This window comes from Microcaecilia unicolor, chromosome 4, assembly GCF_901765095.1.
Source record: "Microcaecilia unicolor chromosome 4, aMicUni1.1, whole genome shotgun sequence".
Taxonomy (NCBI): domain Eukaryota; kingdom Metazoa; phylum Chordata; class Amphibia; order Gymnophiona; family Siphonopidae; genus Microcaecilia; species Microcaecilia unicolor.
Genome location: NC_044034.1, coordinates 351,215,311 through 351,233,632, shown reverse-complemented (window position 1 = coordinate 351,233,632; position 18,322 = coordinate 351,215,311). Strand labels below are relative to the sequence as shown.

The following is an 18,322-nucleotide window of genomic DNA, read 5'->3' as shown; positions in this document are numbered from 1 at the left end:
TAGGCACGATCCCCCAGGCATAAGTGCTATTCTATAAACTGCATCTAACTTTAGGCATGGCTTATAGAACTTTTTTGAGCATCAACTTTTTCAGTGCCATATATAGAATCTAGCCTTAAGTGTGTACAATGCATTTCCACCCCAGTTCCACACAAACTACTCCCCCAGAACTGCTTTTATACTGCTCATAGAAAAGCTGGTGCAGTCTTTTGGTGGGCCTACTTTTTACATGTGTAAGTATGTTCATATTTCTATATGGGCAGGGTCAGATCATAGTTGGGGTTTTTTTTTTTTTACAATGATGGGTATTTATATTTTGCATGATATATTTAATAGCTTGTTTCTCCTAGGTATGTTATGATTAAATGAAACCTTTATTAGAGGAGCTAAATTCTACAATGATTAGGAGATTATATATATATATATATATATATATATATATATATATATATATATACAACATATAATGGTTAGCACATATGGATTAGCTGTATAAACAATCATTACACCACTGGTCTCTACATTTCTTAGACCAGGAAAAGAAGCAAACACAATGATTAAACAATCATTACATCACTGATCTGTACATCTAAGCAATGCAAAGAGTTCTTAGACTAGAAAAGGAAGCAAGAATATACATTATACATACAATCATCACTGGTCTCCATCATCCAGGCTCTTATTATCAGCTGGGGGGGGGGGCCCGGTTACACAGCGAGAGCTAGGAGCTTTTTAGACCAGGAACAAAAAATCCTCTGTGTAGTCTGTACGTTATTCACAGATGAACCCCCGTTTCACCGAAAGAAACTCCCCTTTTTATAACACGCTGAGCCCATGTCCAGAGCTATGGAAAGTTACCAGAATGTACATGAGGATGCAGTCACGTTTCCGGCCCAAGTAAACAAACCACTGCCAGGTGGCTCATCTGAACTCCGAGCATATCCTGTTTCCCTCATGCACAAACTGAATTGGTTAGAGTTGTGCCTTATCTTCCACATTCCATTCAAGGACAAGATTTCAGAGTGTATTATCGGACAAAAGCAGAGTTAAAAAGCAATCTTTTAAGGTAACACTTAAACACACTGAGCCCGCAAATAGGTGGGAAAATGTGGGATACAAATGCAATAAATAAATAAATAAACACTTAATCATTTTTAAAAAGAATTACTTCTAATCAACAATACAGACCCCGAGTGCACTGGTCATTCAAGACAGGGTTGAAAAACAATCTTTAAAATTCTATTCCATTACACTGAGTTTGATGAATTCCTAGATACAAAATTATAAATGTAATCTCTAACTAAAGACCATTTGCCTTGAGTGCAGTAAAATAAAATACAATTCAGTACAAACGAAAAAGTATTTTCTGTAACTCTGCATGCTAATATTTCTAAAGTCAATTAGATAAATGATATAAGCAAGTCTACAACAACAACAAAAACCTTTATAGATTAAGCCTATTTTCTTCCTAGGCAATGACAAAATCTAATATCTTGGGGGGGAGGGGAGAATCTTATATCTTGGGAGTGGGGGAGAGAGTTCTTTAACAATTTTAATCCATATTTCTATTAGAATAGAAGTCCAGGATCTGTCCAAAATAGTACGTGAGTTAGCCAAAAGTCAGTTACTGCTTTTATTAACCTTTGTGTGCATTGAAATGTACTAACATAACAACTATGCTTCTTTTTCTTAATAGAATGCCTAACTTCAGGTAATTTGTTCAGTATGTTGATCATTCTTTATTTGCTAACTTAATTTTCATAAAGTTCCTTAGGTCGTATTTACAAGTATTAATAATTAACATACCTCTGTTTACTAAGCCCCGCTAGCGCCTGCCATGCGCTAATGCCAACACAGCCCATTCACTTTGAATGGGCTGTGTCGGCATTGCTGTGTGGCTTAGTAAACTGGGGGCAAGGGGAAATAATGTCTGGAAAGTACCTTAATATACATCTATTGACATAAGAATTTTAGGATTTAAGTCTGTAGATTGAAGAGGAATCCTTAAATCTCTGACATGTTGTTGGTATTAAGTTGCAATTGGGTATTGTACACTTAACAAAGTGAAAAACTCATATGAGCCAATTTGATCTTGGGCCATCTTTTACGACCATTTGGTAAAAAGGCCCTTATATAATATTGTAAATATGTTGCTGCGCATGGCAATGATCACTGCCTGTATCCAAGTAACTTAGGATAGGGGGGAAAAAATCAGTCCTAGGTTTATATATATTATTCTCTAGATAATGATGTTGAATAATGCCGTCTGGATATTGGCAGTGGACAGCACCATACCCAGATTTTCAGCGTTAATATTTGAATATTGATGGGTCCTGTGTATCCAAATCTAATTTTATTTTTGATCGTGAAGTTTAAGTATTTTTAAATAAGTTTTGTACCTGTGTTGGGTGTACAGTTTTCACCAGCTGATTCTACTTAAGAGAAGAGCATTACCCTAAAGTATGCAAGTTTCATGATGCAGTCCTTGTGTTAGTAGATGATGATGGAGAAAGTGCTTCTTCCTACACCCTAAGAGTCAGGCTGTCATGTTAGCCTGATGATCCTGGCTCCATTTCCTTTTGTAGAAGGGTAAAGGGTTTGTGATGGAACTCTTTGCCCAAACAACTTCGTCAAATTGAAGACTCTCATATTTCATAAACTATTGAAAACTCACTTGATAAGATCAACCTCTAACAACAGAATTAACTAACCCTCTAACTAAACTGCAATAACAACTCTGTCCATATTCATATTCTATCCTATGTATTACAAACATGTTATATAATCAGGATTTCATGTTATGTGTGTACTTTGTTCTATGTAATGAGAATGCCTTGTCAGTTCTACTTTCGAGATAATGTGGGATATAAATGTCATAAATAAAATAAATTAATGTGAATACCAAAATAATATATTTTGTTAAATAATAAAGCTGTAACATATCCACTCTTCCTGTATAAAACGTATTAAACAATTGGAACCTCAAATCTCCCAATAGGGGAATAGCCAACAGTTTTACATCCCAGTATCACTTTGTTACCCTATTGGGCAGGTCGTTTACATAAACTAATGTGAACAACTAGAGAAGACTCAAAAAGGTAATATGTTTAAAAACAGTGATGTGACTCTAATAAAGGGCAGGAGGGAAAGGAGACATAAGAATAAGATCCAAAGAGAAAATGTTAAATCTAAAGATAAGACAAGTAGATATTTCAAAATTTTCATTCTATAATAATTTATCTTGACAGTTTAACATACTGCTTTTTTTGTAGATAATGGTAAATGATATACGTATAATGTTCAGTTTTGTTTCCTGAATAGTGCATAATTTCTTTACTTTGTCAAATACTTCTGTAGACAAAATGATTTCTTTTTCAGGAATCTGGGAAAAAATGGCTTATTGAGCAGTAGCATTTTATTGGATAAATGTCCACCTCCACGGCCGTCACCTTCTCCATACCCTCCCCTGCCAAAGGACAAGTTAAATCCACCAACACCTAGCATTTATGTAAGTATGATAATTTATTTCTTATTTCACATCTTTCCAATACAAGTTCAAGGCATATATCAAATAGTTATAAGTTAAAATCATTAGAATTAATGCAGCAAGTTCGAAACTTATTTACAACTACTGGGTCTAGCAAGCATTAATAAACACAATGGATGATCTGTCAGTGAAAATGAATAATCCCTGTTGCATAAGTAGAATGCCATTATTGCAGTGTTTTCAATAAAAGAATCATTTATGCTTTGGAAAGAACTTTTTTTATGCTTAATGTTCGTTAGTATATGCATTTGAAAATTATTCATGCTAACAGTAGGGGGTACCAGTTTTCCATAATAAGTTATTATAGTGAAGAACTCAAGTGCTTAGGTTAGGAGGTTGGGCTTGTAGTGTTCATTTTATACCATGAGATTTTATGAAGTAGTGGCTTGTGGATTCCAATTCATGTTTGTCTGCTCTAAAAGTTTAAAAGTTAATTTTTTCAAAGCACAGTACTGTAAAGATGCTAAATACTCAGGACATTATTTTGTCATTGATAATTTAATAAGCATAGACAGAAAATACATATAAGCATTTGCACTTTGAAGTTATAAAATCAGTAAAATTAATACATGTACTTAGAAGCACATGCATGCACAGATTAGAAAAAGTTTCCTTTTCAGTAAACTTTTTGAGAGAGCAAGCACATATATTAATGATATTACTGAAAGTGGGCTGAGTTGAATGTGAATATAAAGGAAGATATTAACTAGGTTTTTAAAGATAGTTGGAACATTTATTGTGTTTTGAAATTTTCTTTTATTCTGCTGTTGCTGTGTATTGCTACACTATTCTGCTTCTATGTATTTTGTGAGTCTTTGAGAAGAGTGTGGTATAAATTTAAAATAAAATGTGGACAAGTTTAATTTTTTATGATACAGTATATGGAAAACAAATTATAAAAACATTGTAATGCTGGCATTGGCTGTGTCACTGCTTCCTCCTCTCTATACCCTCTAGAGCAGTGATTTTTAACTCAGTCATCAGGACACTAGTCGTTCAGGTTTTCAGGATTCCCCCAATAAATATGCATGAGCTAAATTGGCGTGCACTATTTCTATTCTAGCAAAGCTATGTAATGCATTTTCATTGCTACAGTGGCATAGATAGTACTGAATAGGTCCCAGGTGGAAAATTTTAGATGGGCCCTCTATAATACCATCTCTCCTATGGTGTGGGGAGGGGGAGCCTCCTCTGAATTCCAGTTAAAAAAACAAAACAAAACAAAACTGCAAAAGCAGACACATTCCAGTTATCAAAGATGTACATTTCCCAAAGCTGACATAATACAGTTAATAAAATCAGAAAAATGCTTTTTTTTTTTCTACCTTTGTAATCTGAGCATTGCTTTGGTCCTAGTATCTCTTCTACTTTTCTCTGGTTTTTTTTCATAGCTTTTTTCAGGGTCTCATGTCCTTTTGACATTTCTTCTCATCTTCTCACTATATCCATCATCCATCTTCCCTCTGCATCCCTTCTCCATCCTGTCCTGCATCACCCCTCTGTGTCCCGATCTCTGTCCTCTCTCCCCATATTCAGCATTTCTCTTGTTGTCCCTATCTTACTCTGTCCTGTATCTCCCTTCTGTTACCCTATCCCTATGTTTCCTCTATGGCCAGCACTCTTTCTCTATATCCTGTTCCTCCCCATATCGAGCTTCTCTCTCTCTTCCCTTCCTCCTGCACTCCCCCTCACCCCACCCCCCCCCCCCCCCCCCCCCCCCCCCCCGTAATTAGCATCTCTCCCCTTGGTCCAATGTCTCTCTCTCTTCCCCCCTCTTGGTCTGGGTCCCTCAGCTTTTCTTTCCTCCCCACAGGTCTAGTCTCATACCGGCAGCAGCTGCAGCACCAATATAAACCAGTAGTCTCCAGCAGCTCCCCTATACTGCATTCTGCCTCCTCTTTTGTAACTTTCTTTGGGTGGGATGCTGCACATGAAAGGCTCTAGCGGGATGAGTTGGAAGTCATTCAGGAGGGGTACTACTTTTGCTACTGCTTTTGACTCCTAACCATGACTCTCTTACTCAACACCCTCACTTATCACCCCTACCACTGCAATTTCCCCACCCCTAGCTGTCTGTTCGTCTGTCCAATTTAGATTGTAAGCTCTGTTGAGCAGGGACTGTCTTTTCATGTTCATTTGTACAGCGCTGCGTAAGTCTAGTAGCGCTATAGAAATGTTTAATAGTAGTAGTAGGGGTAGGACAGATATCAGACCCACAAGGCGGAAAGAGGGGAGAGATACTGGACTGCAGGCACCTGTGGACGTTTTGCTGGGCTTGCTTAATGGTAGTTATGCCCCCTGCATTTTGGATATCCTGAAAAGCTTAACTGGTCTAGGTGTGTCCTGAGGTCTGGGTTGAGAACCCCTGCCCCCTAGAGGTAACACTGCATCTGGTGACTGACCTTAAGCTGGAATGCTAGAACAAATCCGCTTAAATTTTGTACATCAGCCTAGAACATAATTTAAACTGTGGTGGTTATATATTCTTTCCCACAGTTTTTCATTAGTATATTCAAAATGTTGCTATGTTTTAATGATATAATTTTTATTAGACTTGATTGGTTCCCAAAAGAAACCTCATTGATTTTTAATTTTGCAGCTGGAGTGTAAACGTGATGCTTTCTTACCACCTTTACATCAGTTTTGTACCAATCCTAACAACCCTGTTACTGTAATACGTGGCCTTGCTGGAGCTCTCAAATTAGGTAATCTTTCTAGTGAATCACTTTCTTATTAACATTTTCATAACTGTTTGCTTTCTGGAAGGGCTATATATGCATTTATAGATTTAAAAGAAATCTTTATTGTGTTCACTATGGGTCGTATTTTAAGGATATCCTTAAGGAATATGCATAAGAGACATTTGCATACATTAAAAATAGTACACATTCAAATCTCATACATTTTTAGGGTAATTCTATAAAGTAGCTGCTAATATTTACGTGCATAAATGTTTAGAATACTAGCATATACACGAGTGTATGCTGAATGTGCATCTATGTACTATTCTGTAACTACATATCTCTGATAGCGTGTAGTTTGTAGGTGGGCTCTGGGCAGAGTGTGGGCAGGGAGCATACTTAAGCTCATAACTTATAGAATACCATAAGTGATGAGTACATCTCCAGGTGTGAGTACTTACATGAGCCCTGTGGCCGCCATAAGCGCTCGTGTCTAAGTGCATATGCGTTTATATACCTGGTTACACTGGTATTCCATAGAGGAAAGTAGGTGACTACTTTCTATTATAGAATATGTACCTATCAGTCACCTTTGGTGTACTGTTGTAGAATTACGCCCTTAGGAGGTGTCTTGAAAACCTGACCTATTGGCAGCCCCTGTGGACTAGGAGTAAATATTGCTTTCCAGTAAATCTATTTTATTCTCAATTTTATATGGGTGCAGTAGTAATCTGTTAGAAATGAGAATTGTCACTTGTGTGTATGTAATTTGATAAATGTTTTAGCTGTAACTGATCATTTAGAATAATACCCTTATGATAAAAATCTTTAACTTGCAATATATGTTTTGAAAAATATAATTTTTATATTGCACTCATGTTTTTCACAACTTTTGAATGACCTTTGTATTTATAAATATTTTTATGAACCAGTGAAGTATTCATGCTTCCCATATCCAAATACACATGTAGGTTGCTGTGGTGTTTTTTTGCAGGCCTGCAAAGCTGATTTAATTTGATGTGCCTGAAGGGAGCTATTGAATATTGGATATTTTTGTCAAACTACATATTTGTTTCAAGAATACATCAAGCATGAGATGTATATCAAAGGAGAAAGTAAAGTTGTTGTGCGGACATTAACTGAAATGAGAAAAAATAGGGAAGAACATTAAATTTAATTTCTTCATTGACAGTAAAAAAAAATCAGTTACTGGTCTACCGATCATGGGGGGGGGGGGGGAGTTCTATAAATGGCATCTTAAAAAACCGGTACTGAAAAATAGCGCTTAGCAATACTCTGTAAACTGCATCTAAATTTACACACATAAATGTTAATTGATTATAATTGGTGCCAGTAGATGATAATTAGCTCATTTAATTGTTTCAACGATTTTTATTGATGAGTTCACATGGTAAACAAATCCTTATCAATATAAAACTGAGAACAAATAATTCTATCACATATTAATAAGCCTGAGATTTCTATCAAAGTTTTTCAATCTTGTCTCCCCTATCCCTTCCCTCTTGTCTTATATTTTTGCATATGTGTACTTGTACAATTACAGGACAATTGCATAACTATTAACAATAAACTTTTATCTTAAACTCTAATAATTATGTCCCGTGTATAGCTCATTTAATTAAAATGGGCACATGTGCTTTTTATAGAATTAGGGGGAATATGACTTGACTGCAGAAGATTAGCTGCACTCTTTAGAGCCAGCCAGTATTTTCTGCAGTATTTTAGAATTTGGCATTGCCTGTTGCTTGGCATATACATACAACTCTGCAAAATTAGAATTGTCAGGCATTAATTTGTTGTTGACTATTGCTTTCTAAATTTTCTATATTGGAGTCTTTATTTGGCTGGGCAGCCGAAGGCCTTCTATACAGACTGTTTTCACTGATGATTTTTATTTGGATTTAAAGACATTATTGTATTGCTGGCAGCAATAACAATTCATGTTGTTCTCCCTGTGATCATTTTTTGTTTGAACATTTTTGTTGCATGTTTCAAATATCTGTCTCTTTATTAGCAATCAACTAAATTCCCTTATTTGAAACGCATGCTGGATTTTAAAAGAGCAGTTTTGCTGTGTTTCACAAATACACTCAAATTATTTTAGAAGAATCCACTGTGAATTGGAGAAAATACTATTCCACTTCAGAGCCAAGTTTACAAAACCTTTTGCTTTAGGATGCAGAAAGGTATTCAGTCAAACAATCAGTGCCTGTATCTTCCATGCAGTCACCATTCTCTCAGGTCATTTGCACTGTGAAACAAGAGAACTTTTATATCAGTGGGATCAAATGTCACTACGTTGTTCAACAACTCAAAACTTTTTTCAAATCAGTTTCCTCATTCAGATCCCCAGGTTTCAATGCCCTTAATTCAAAAATCCAGTGCTATTCACACTCATTAAAAAAAATGACTTAATGTTGCCTCATCTAATATAATAATTTGTAGTGTCAACGTTCCATGGCTGGCTGGGTTCGTAACATCCTGACGAAGCCTCCATCGTTCCATTCCATCTCACTGTCCCACCCTCGTGTAAAGACGAAATGGCGTCAGAAGGTAGAACAGTGAGAGGGAAGGAAACGCTGGAGGCGAGCTGATGTCAGGATGTTACGAACGCAAGCAAGACAAGTGAAGGCAACAGAACGCTGGACGTGGAGGGGAGGACAGAATCGAGGGACATCAAGGGGGAGAGCAGAGCAGAGGAGAATTGACATGGATGGGATGAGAGGAGAGAATTGTGGGATATGGATGGGAGGGCAAGGCAGAGGAGAATCGCTGGACATGGAGGGAGGTGGGAGAATCGCGGGACACGGAAGGGAGGGCAGGGCAGAGGACAATCGCTGGACATAGAGGGGCGGCAAGGGCAGAGGACAATCGCTGGACATGGAGGGGAGGCCAGGGCAGAGGGGAAGCGATGGACATATATGAGAGGAGAAAATCGCGGGGCAGGGTAGAGAAGGATCGCTGGACATACCCAGTGTACCTGAATGTAGCTCACCTTGAGCTACTACTGGAAAAGGTGTGAGCAAAATCCAAATAAATAAATGGAGGGGATGGGAGGAGAGGAGAGAATCACGGGACACTGAGGAGAGGGCAGGTTAGAGGACAATCGCTGGACATGGAGGGGAGGCCAGAATCGCGGGAAACCGAGGGGAGGGCAGGGCAGAGGAGGATTGCTGGAAATGGAGGGGAGGCCAGAATTGTGGGACACGGAGGGGACGGCAGGGCACAGGAGAATTGCTACACATGGAGGACAGGTCAGAATCGCGGGATACGGAGGGGATAGGAAGGGAGGGAAGAATTGCTGGGCATGGTGGGGAGGGCAGGGGAGAGAGGAGAAATCGCTTCGACGAGAGCGTCAAAAACATAATCACAATTACAAGATAGCCTTGTTAACGCCCGTTTCATTTTTTTCAGAAACGGGCCTTTTTTACTAGTTCAATTAATACTGTAACCCAAAAACTTTGCTAATCAAGTGTTCAGCATATTCGGTTCCAGGGCTGTTCTTAGACAGGGGCGGTTGCACAGGGCCTCGTGCTTCCAGGGATCCCGCGGTGATCCCTCCCTGCTATTGCCAACTCCTTTATGCATGGGCCGCGATCAGACTGCTTTGCTTCTCCTCCCCTGAGCTGCTGGATGCCCTCCTGGCACATACCTGAACCTACCCTGGTGGAAAGATTCCTAGTCTTTCCTGCCCGCTGCTGGCGCTGACCCTCTTGCTTCTGCATCGCTTTTAAAAATGGCTGCCAAGATGTCCAGCGGCGGCCTCACAAGACTTGTGCATATTTGAATTAGTTTTTCTGTACAGATTTTGCTTGATTTTTCTTTATTTGCAATAAAAAAATTTGAAAGCACATCTTGTCAACTAGGGGCGGGGCTAGGGGCGGGGAGCCTCACTGACCTGGTCTGCACAGGGTCCCGCAGTTGCTAAGACCGGCCCTGTACAGTTCTCATGACCTATAACAAAATAGTTTATCAATAGGAAGGAAAAGCCTCAGTTATTACACAGGCAGAAAATATATTATGCCTGGTTGACTTCTCTCACTGGCTAAAAATTTAAATTAAAACACTATTTCAAGTTACATTATGTAGTAATTGTGAGCAATCTTAGAACATCTGAATGAAAAAGTCAGAGTATTAAAACAACTGTGATTTTCAATCTGTCAAGTCTTGAAAATCCCTAGAGATGCAAACCATAACCACATACATTTTATTAAATGGGGAAATAACACATACTAGATTGGCAGATTGACAGTTTGGTTAGGAATGTTAGGTGCACTCCCTTTTTGTAGTTAGATGTTGCCACTGTTGAATATACAGGCTTTATACAGCAAAAACATAAACTTTCAACTTATTCTATGTCCATTTGACTCCTGATTACAACTTATATCATCAGGCAGAATGGAGTGGCATCATGTCTCTTCTTAAAAAGCATGAACAGTATTAGATTTTTGAACTAAGAGCATTGAAACCTGAATATCTAAATGAGGAAATTGAATAGAATAATCCCGAACATTCAGATCAAAGTTTTGAGCTATTGAGTATTGATATGCCATCCTGCTGATACAAAGGTTCTCTTGTACCATAGAATTGATGACCTGAGAAAATGGAGATTGTTTGGAAATCGCTGGCTGCTTGATTAAAGCCAGGTACTTGTGTTCTTATGTTCAGAGTAGTTTGTTCCTAAAGCTTAAGTTTTTCAAAACTTGAACTGATTTGGATGTGGATAGATAAGTAGAAGCTCTATTTATGTGCAACAATGATTTATACTTTGAAAAATGGACTAAATGTGTGGTGAAATTACAGGGAAAATATACAAGAGGTAGCAAACTTTCAAAATATCCTCAAACAGCATGAAACATGAATTTTGCTAACAAAAGGGCTAAAATATACTATGGGGGGGCTACAAATATCTCAAATTTTAAATAAGGCCTCGAAGAGAGCATCAGTCTGTCCAAATGTCAGTTTTCCCAAAGGACTTCCCAGATGATATCACTGGTCTCAAGAAATCATCAAACTCCAGAAAAAAGAGACCAACTGGAGAAAAATAGCCAAAACCCACAAAGTCTGTTTTAGTCATCAAAAATTCCCCACATAAAATCCCCATTAGTCCCAGTAAATACCACTGGTAGTTCACAAATTATATCAAAATACAGTTCCACAGATTCTTAGCTTAAACGAAGAGGCATCCTGTCCCAATACCAGATCGTCAAATCCACTACTTCACCTGTGCATAAGAGAGCTTTCCATATCATCAAGCTGATCAATCCATAGACTGGTGGGTTGTGTCCATCTACCAGCAGGTGGAGATAGAGAGCAAACTTTTGCCTCCCTATATGTGGTCATGTGCTGCCGGAAACTCCTCAGTATGTTCTCTATCTCAGCAGGTGGTGGTCACACACAGCAGCAGCTCTGGCTAGGCCTCCAAGCCTAATTTTTAGGTTTTGTTGAGTGCCTGGGGTTGAGGGCTCTTTTGAGCAAGTGCAAACCTGGTGGTGCCAGGTCCCTCCTTTTCTCCCCCCTCCCGCTGGCTCCGTTAAAAAAAAAAAAATTTTGAACGTCCTTAAAGGCGTTTATTTCGACGTTTATTTAAACGTTTATTGCAGCTACTCACTGGGACACCAGGTCGTTACAGCTCGGAGCGGACAGCAGGTAATTTTTACCTTTTTATAGCGGGCAGGGGGTTCCCCGATTTATCTCCACGTGGCATATGGCGTCGGAGGGCGAGGGCGTAAAGAGTCGCTCCCCGGATCACTTGGGCGCTTCTAGAGGGGATGCGGGGGTCTTAAAGCCTGATTCGCCCTTGTTGGGTGACAGTTTCGTGGCCGATGAATGTCCCGGTCCTTCCTCCGGCGTGGCGGTTTTTCCCGCCATAAACGCCCATCCCCCGCTCCTCGCCTCCGCCATCTTGGCCGGCCACGCGGCTCGGACGGCTTCTTCTTGGGCCGCCCTTGAGGTTGGAGACATTAATGCCATGAGCGCCCTTAATTTGGGCGACGGCACAAAAGCGGCTAAAGTTAAGCGCCGTTCTTCCCGCGCGGCTCCTTCGCGGAGTGTCGCGCCGGACGCCATTTTGGATGCGCAGCATGTCTCTCCCCCGCTCTTGCGAGCGCCGGTTGAGGGTGCGTCTAGGGCTGTTGCCCAGGCTGCGGAAGTACACAGTCTGGGGGGTTTCTCCCCCCGAGTTGGTTTTCCTGCTGCATCAGGCCTTCCTTATGCAAAACGCTGCCCCTGCTCCCTCGTCTGGTAAAGAGGTTGAGGTTCCCAGAGGTAAACGCCCTCAGGTTGATTCCCAGGCCTTGGAGGACTTTGTCTCCTCCGATGTAGATGAAGGCAACGTATCTGAGGTCTCCCAACGGTCCTTTGCGGATTCCTTGGAGGAGACGGATCCCCGCTCGGATGGAGCGGATGACCCCTCTGCAGCGCGGCTTTTTAGCTCAGAGGATTTGTCCAACCTGTTGGTACAGGCCATGGACACTTTGAAGATTTCCTCTCCGGAGGACGTCTTTCCCTCAGCCCCTGTTGGCTCTGCCATTATGCTGGGGACGAAGCGCCCGCCTAGAACCTTCCACGTGCATGATGCCATGCACACCTTAATTTCGGCTCAATGGGATGTCCCTGAAGCGAGCCTTAAAGCGGCTAGGGCTATGTCCCGCCTCTATCCTTTGACTGAAAGTGAACGTGAGGCCTATCTGTGGCCTACCGTGGATTCTTTAATCACTGCGGTGACTAAGAAAACGGCGTTGCCGGTGGAAGGTGGCACGGCCCTAAAGGAGGACGCCCAAGACAGAAGATTGGAGGCGGCCTTAAGGTCGTCCTTTGAGGCAGCTGCTTTAAGTTTGCAGGCCTCAATTTGCGGCTCCTATGTGGCCAGGGCGTGCCTGACTATGGTGCAGCGGGCTTTCCCCTCGGATCTTTCCTTGAGGGCTGATTGGCCGGCCCTGGAATCGGGCTTAGCCTATTTGGCAGACTTGCTGTATGATGTCTTGAGGGCCTCAGCGAAAGGCATGGCTCAGACAATCTCTGCGCGGCGGTGGCTTTGGCTGAAACATTGGTCTGCTGACAACGCCTCTAAATCCCGCCTGGCTAGATTGCCTTTTAAAGGCAAGCTGCTCTTTGGGGTCGAGCTGGACAAAATCGTGACCGATCTCGGCACGTCTAAGGGCAAGAAGTTACCAGAGGTCAGGGCTCGGGCTAGTACTCGCCCTGGTACCTCCAGAGGACGGTTTCAGGAAGCCCGTCAGTACCGCCCGGGCAGGTCGGGCTCCTCTGCCCCCTCTTCCTTCAAGAGGAACTTCTCCCCCAAGCAGCATTCCTTTCGCAGAGACCGCCGTCCCGGAGGTGTCCCCTCCGGTCCTCCCCCAGGGTCTCGTACCCAATGACGGGGCCTTGGTCCACGCCCCAGTGCAGATTGGAGGACGGCTGTCCTCGTTTATGGGCGAGTGGACCACAATAACTTCAGACGCTTGGGTGCTGGAAGTCATCAGAGACGGCTACAAGCTAGAGTTCTGCCGACCCTTAAAAGACGGGTTTGTACTCTCTCCCTGCAAGTCTCCAGTCAAGCTGTGGTAGTGCAGCAGACCTTGAACAATCTGATCCGCCTGGGGGCGTTCGTTCCGGTGCCAGAAAATCAGCTTGGCAAGGGATGTTACTCCTTTTTCTTTGTGATACCAAAGAAAGGAGGTTCTGTACGGCCTATCCTCGACCTCAAAGGGGTCAATCGGGCCTTGAAAGTTCGGTACTTTCGCATGGAGACCCTCCGCTCTGTTATAGCGGCAGTGAAGGCAGGAGAGTTCCTGGCATCCTTGGACATCAAGGAAGCGTACTTGCATATTCCCATCTGGCCTCCTCATCAACGCTTTCTGCGTTTTGCAGTACTGGGCCGACACTTCCAGTTCAGAGCCCTCCCGTTCGGGTTGGCTACTGCTCCACGGACCTTCTCCAAAGTAATGGTGGTCATCGCGGCCTTCCTGAGGAAGGAAGGAGTTCAAGTCCATCCTTATCTGGACGACTGGTTGATCCAAGCCCCCTCTTATGCAGAGTGCGGCAAAGCTGTGAACCGGGTGGTTGCTCTTTTGAGCTCCCTGGGGTGGATCATCAACTGGGAGTAAAGCCAGCTGCGCCTGACTCAGTCCCTGGAGTATCTGGGAGTTCGATTCGACACCCAAGTGGGCAGAGTGTTCCTGCCAGACAATCGGATTGTCAAGCTTCAGGCTCAGGTGGACTAGTTCCTAGTAGCCTCTCCTATTCGGGCTTGGGACTACGTGCAGCTGTTGGGCTCTATGACGGCCACGATGGAAGTAGTGCCCTGGGCCAGGGCTCATATGAGACCACTACAACAATCTCTGCTGCTGCGCTGGACTCCGATGTCGGAGGATTATGCTGTGCGCCTTCCCTTGGACCCAGCAGTGCGCAAGGCGCTGAGCTGGTGGACGCAGACAGACAAGTTGTCTGCAGGAATGCCTCTGGTGACCCCGGAGTGGATTGTCGTCACGACAGACGCCTCTTTGATGGGCTGGGGAGCCCACTGCTTGGGAAGGGACAGCGCAGGGGCTCTGGTCTCCTGCAGAGGCAAGTGGTCTATCAACCTCCTGGAACTCAGAGCCATTCGGTTGGTGTTGTTGGAGTTCATCCCGGTACTGGTGTTGAAGCCTGTACGGATCCTGCCGGACAATGCCACGGCTGTGGCCTATGTCAACCGCCAGGGAGGTACCAAGAGCGCCCCTCTAGCCAAGGAGGCCATGAATCTATGCCAGTGGGCGGAAGCGAACCTGGAACAGCTGTCAGCGGCCCACATTGCCGGAGTCATGAATGTCAAGGCGGACTTTCTCAGTCGCCATACCTTGGAGCCCGGAGAGTGGCAGCTATCTGGGCATCACGAAGCGCTGGGGCCAGCCGAGCCTAGATCTGATGGCGTCATCGGCCAATTGCCAAGTGCCGCGCTTTTTCAGCAGAGGACGGGACCCTCGATCCCTGGGAGTAGATGCTCTTCTCCAACAGTGGCCGACACAAGAGCTTCTCTATGTGTTCCCGCCCTGGCCCATGTTGGGCAGGGTGCTAGACCGGGTGGCAAAGCATCCCGGCAGGGTAATCCTGGTGGGTCCGGATTGGCCCAGACGTCCCTGGTATGCGGACTTGATCAGGCTCTCAGTCGGCGATCCTCTGCGGCTGCCAGTGGAGCAGGGTCTGTTACATCAGGGTCCCGTGGTGATGGAGGATCCCTCCCCCTTTGGTCTTACGGCCTGGCTATTGAGCGTCAGCGTCTGAGAAAGAAGGGCTTCTCAGACAAGGTCATCGCCACTATGCTGAGAGCGAGGAAGCGCTCTACTTCTACTGCTTATGCCAGGGTTTGGCGTATCTTTGCAGCGTGGTGTGAAGCAGGCTCACTTTCTCCCTTCACTGCTCCAATTTCTTCAGTGTTGGCGTTCCTGCAAGAAGGTCTGGACAAAGGCCTGTCGCTCAGTTCCCTGAAAGTTCAGGTAGCGGCTCTGGCTTGCTTCAGGGGCCGCCTGAAGGGTGCTTCCCTGGCTTCGCAGCCAGATGTGGTGCGCTTTCTCAAGGGAGTTAATCCCCTGCGCCCTCCTCTGCACTCAGTGGTGCCTGCGTGGAATCTCAACCTGGTGCTAAGAGCATTGCAGAAGCCGCCTTTTGAACCCTTGTCGAGGGCATCTCTGAAAGACCTGACGTTGAAAGCAGTCTTTTTGGTGGCTATCACTTCAGCCAGAAGAGTTTCCGAGCTCCAGGCACTCTCATGTCGAGAGTTTTTTCTGCAGTTCACTGAGGCAGGAGTGACTATTCGCACAGTGCCTTCCTTCCTGCCCAAGATTGTTTTTCGCTTCCATGTGATTCAGCAGCTCTGTCTCCCTTCCTTTCGTAGGGAGGTCTACCCAGAGGAAGACTCTGCTCTCAATTTTCTGGATGTGAGACGAGTCATCATCAGATACTTGGAAGTGACCAATGATTTCCGGAAATCGGATCATCTGTTTGTCCTGTTTACAGGTCCTCGTAAGGGTCTGCAGGCTTCTAAGCCTACAGTGGCAAGATGGGCAAGGAAGCCATTGCAGCGGCTTAGGTGGCCGCGGGGAAGGCCCATACCTTTGCCAGGCATTACCGCTTGACTGTGGCTGCTCGGGCGGAGGCCCGGTTTGGAGCTTCAGTGTTGCGGTCAGGGATTTCTGTCCCGCCCTGGGTGAGTACTGCTTCGGTACATCCCACCAGTCTATGGATTGATCAGCTTGATGATATGGAAGGTAAAATTATGTATCATACCTGATAATTTTCTTTCCATTAATCATAGCTGATCAATCCATAGCCCCTCCCAGATATCTGTACTGTTTATATTCTGGTTGAATTTTAGGTTCAAGTTTAGCCTTCAGTTACTTCAGGAGGACTTCGTGTTCAAGTTCTTCTTTCACTTGGATTCTTCAAGAGTTGAGACGAGTTTGTGTTACAGTGAGCTGCTGCATTCCTCTCCCCTCCGTTTTACGGGGCTGGATTGAGATTTAAATTCTGCCGGCACTCCCTCCCGCTTCGTGCGGCTGTAGGGCAGCTTTGTACCCCTCCCGCTTCGGCGGTGTTAGGGTCAGTCAGCTCCTCCCGCGGTTGCGGTTGCAGGATAAGCCAGATCCCCCCGCATCGGCGGGTGTGGTGTCCCTCCCCCGCTCCGCGGGGATGAGCTGGACGGATTCCCCTCCCCCACTTGTGTGGGGATGAGCTGGGTTAATTCCCCTCCCCCGTTTCGGCGGTGGTGAGCTGGGCAGAGTGTCCCTTCGTGGGTGTAATTCTCTAAGTGCTGAGTCTTGCGGATGGAGCTTTGATATCGACATACTGAGGAGTTTCCGGCAGCACATGACCACATATAGGGAGGCAAAAGTTTGCTCTCTATCTCCACCTGCTGGTAGATGGACACAACCCACCAGTCTATGGATTGATCAGCTATGATTAATGGAAAGAAAATTATCAGGTATGATACATAATTTTACCTTCTTCCAGTGCTGTGATACATAAACATATTTTAGCTATCCAAAACCTCGCCAGGGGCCACTTCTTTTGCGAACCCACTGCTACAGGAGGTGGAACCAAGATTCATAAAATTGTTCAAAATGGCCACCGGCTTTTATAACAAACACTCATAGGAACAACCAGTCACAGACTGGCCAATTCTTAAAGGTGTATTCAATAAAAGGCTTGCTACTCCACAGCCATATTCAAACCCATAGGTTCAACAGTGTTAAGAGAAAAGATCCAGCATTGCTCTCACTGTCTTTTTTTTTTTTTTAATCCCCACCTCTCCCACCTTTAGTCATCTCTTCAATCACCCAACAGCGCAAATGAACAAATTCATGTTTGGCCTTAGTACAGTGTTGAACAAAAGGGGTTTCCAATCTTTTTGTAGATACACAGTGGTGGTGCTCAGTAATTCTTGTTTTAAAGATCCAGATTTGTCCCACATATAGTAAAACCACAGGGACAGCAGATAGCATAAATTACTCCCACAGATTCTCAAGTTGTCTCACTCTTAAGCTGAACAGAGATCCCGGCATCCATATCATTGCAGAATGATACATTTTCACTATAGACTCAGAATACAAGGTACTTAGGGTCTATCTGGACTCCTCTCTAACATTCTCCCTGTGGAACAAAAAACTCTATTCAAAATGAGGCAGCTAAGGCTAGTACGCCCATTTTTTTTTAACCAAAAAGCCTTCACACTCTGTCTAAATGCTGATCCTGCCTCACATAGACTATTGCAACATTCTGTACTTTAGTATCAAGTCCCAAGCAGCTGAAGAAACTATAACTGATACAGAGCACAGCAGCCCTGCAAAACAATCCATTTCTGGAAGATATTTGTCTTGCTTTTCTCAGTATTAGGCCCTTCCCTTTGGAATGCCCTTCCCACCCCAATATACAGTGGTGGAAATAAGTATTTGATCCCTTGCTGATTTTGTAAGTTTGCCCACTGACAAAGACATGAGCAGCCCATAATTGAAGGGTAGGTTATTGGTAACAGTGAGAGATAGCACATCACAAATTAAATCCGGAAAATCACATTGTGGAAAGTATATGAATTTAT

The 18,322-nt window shown here is 43.6% G+C and overlaps 1 protein-coding gene across 3 annotated transcripts in view; it reads left to right on the top strand.

The window, feature by feature from the left end:
* The window catches only part of KDM6A (lysine demethylase 6A), a 606,821-nt gene that overhangs the window by 447,519 nt on the left and 140,980 nt on the right, over positions 1-18,322 (top strand). For all 3 annotated transcript variants that reach the window (XM_030202242.1, XM_030202240.1, XM_030202241.1), the window contains 2 exons: positions 3,379-3,508; positions 6,147-6,252. In XM_030202242.1, the coding sequence (XP_030058102.1) occupies positions 3,379-3,508; positions 6,147-6,252 (236 nt within the window). The remainder of the gene's footprint in view (positions 1-3,378; positions 3,509-6,146; positions 6,253-18,322) is intronic.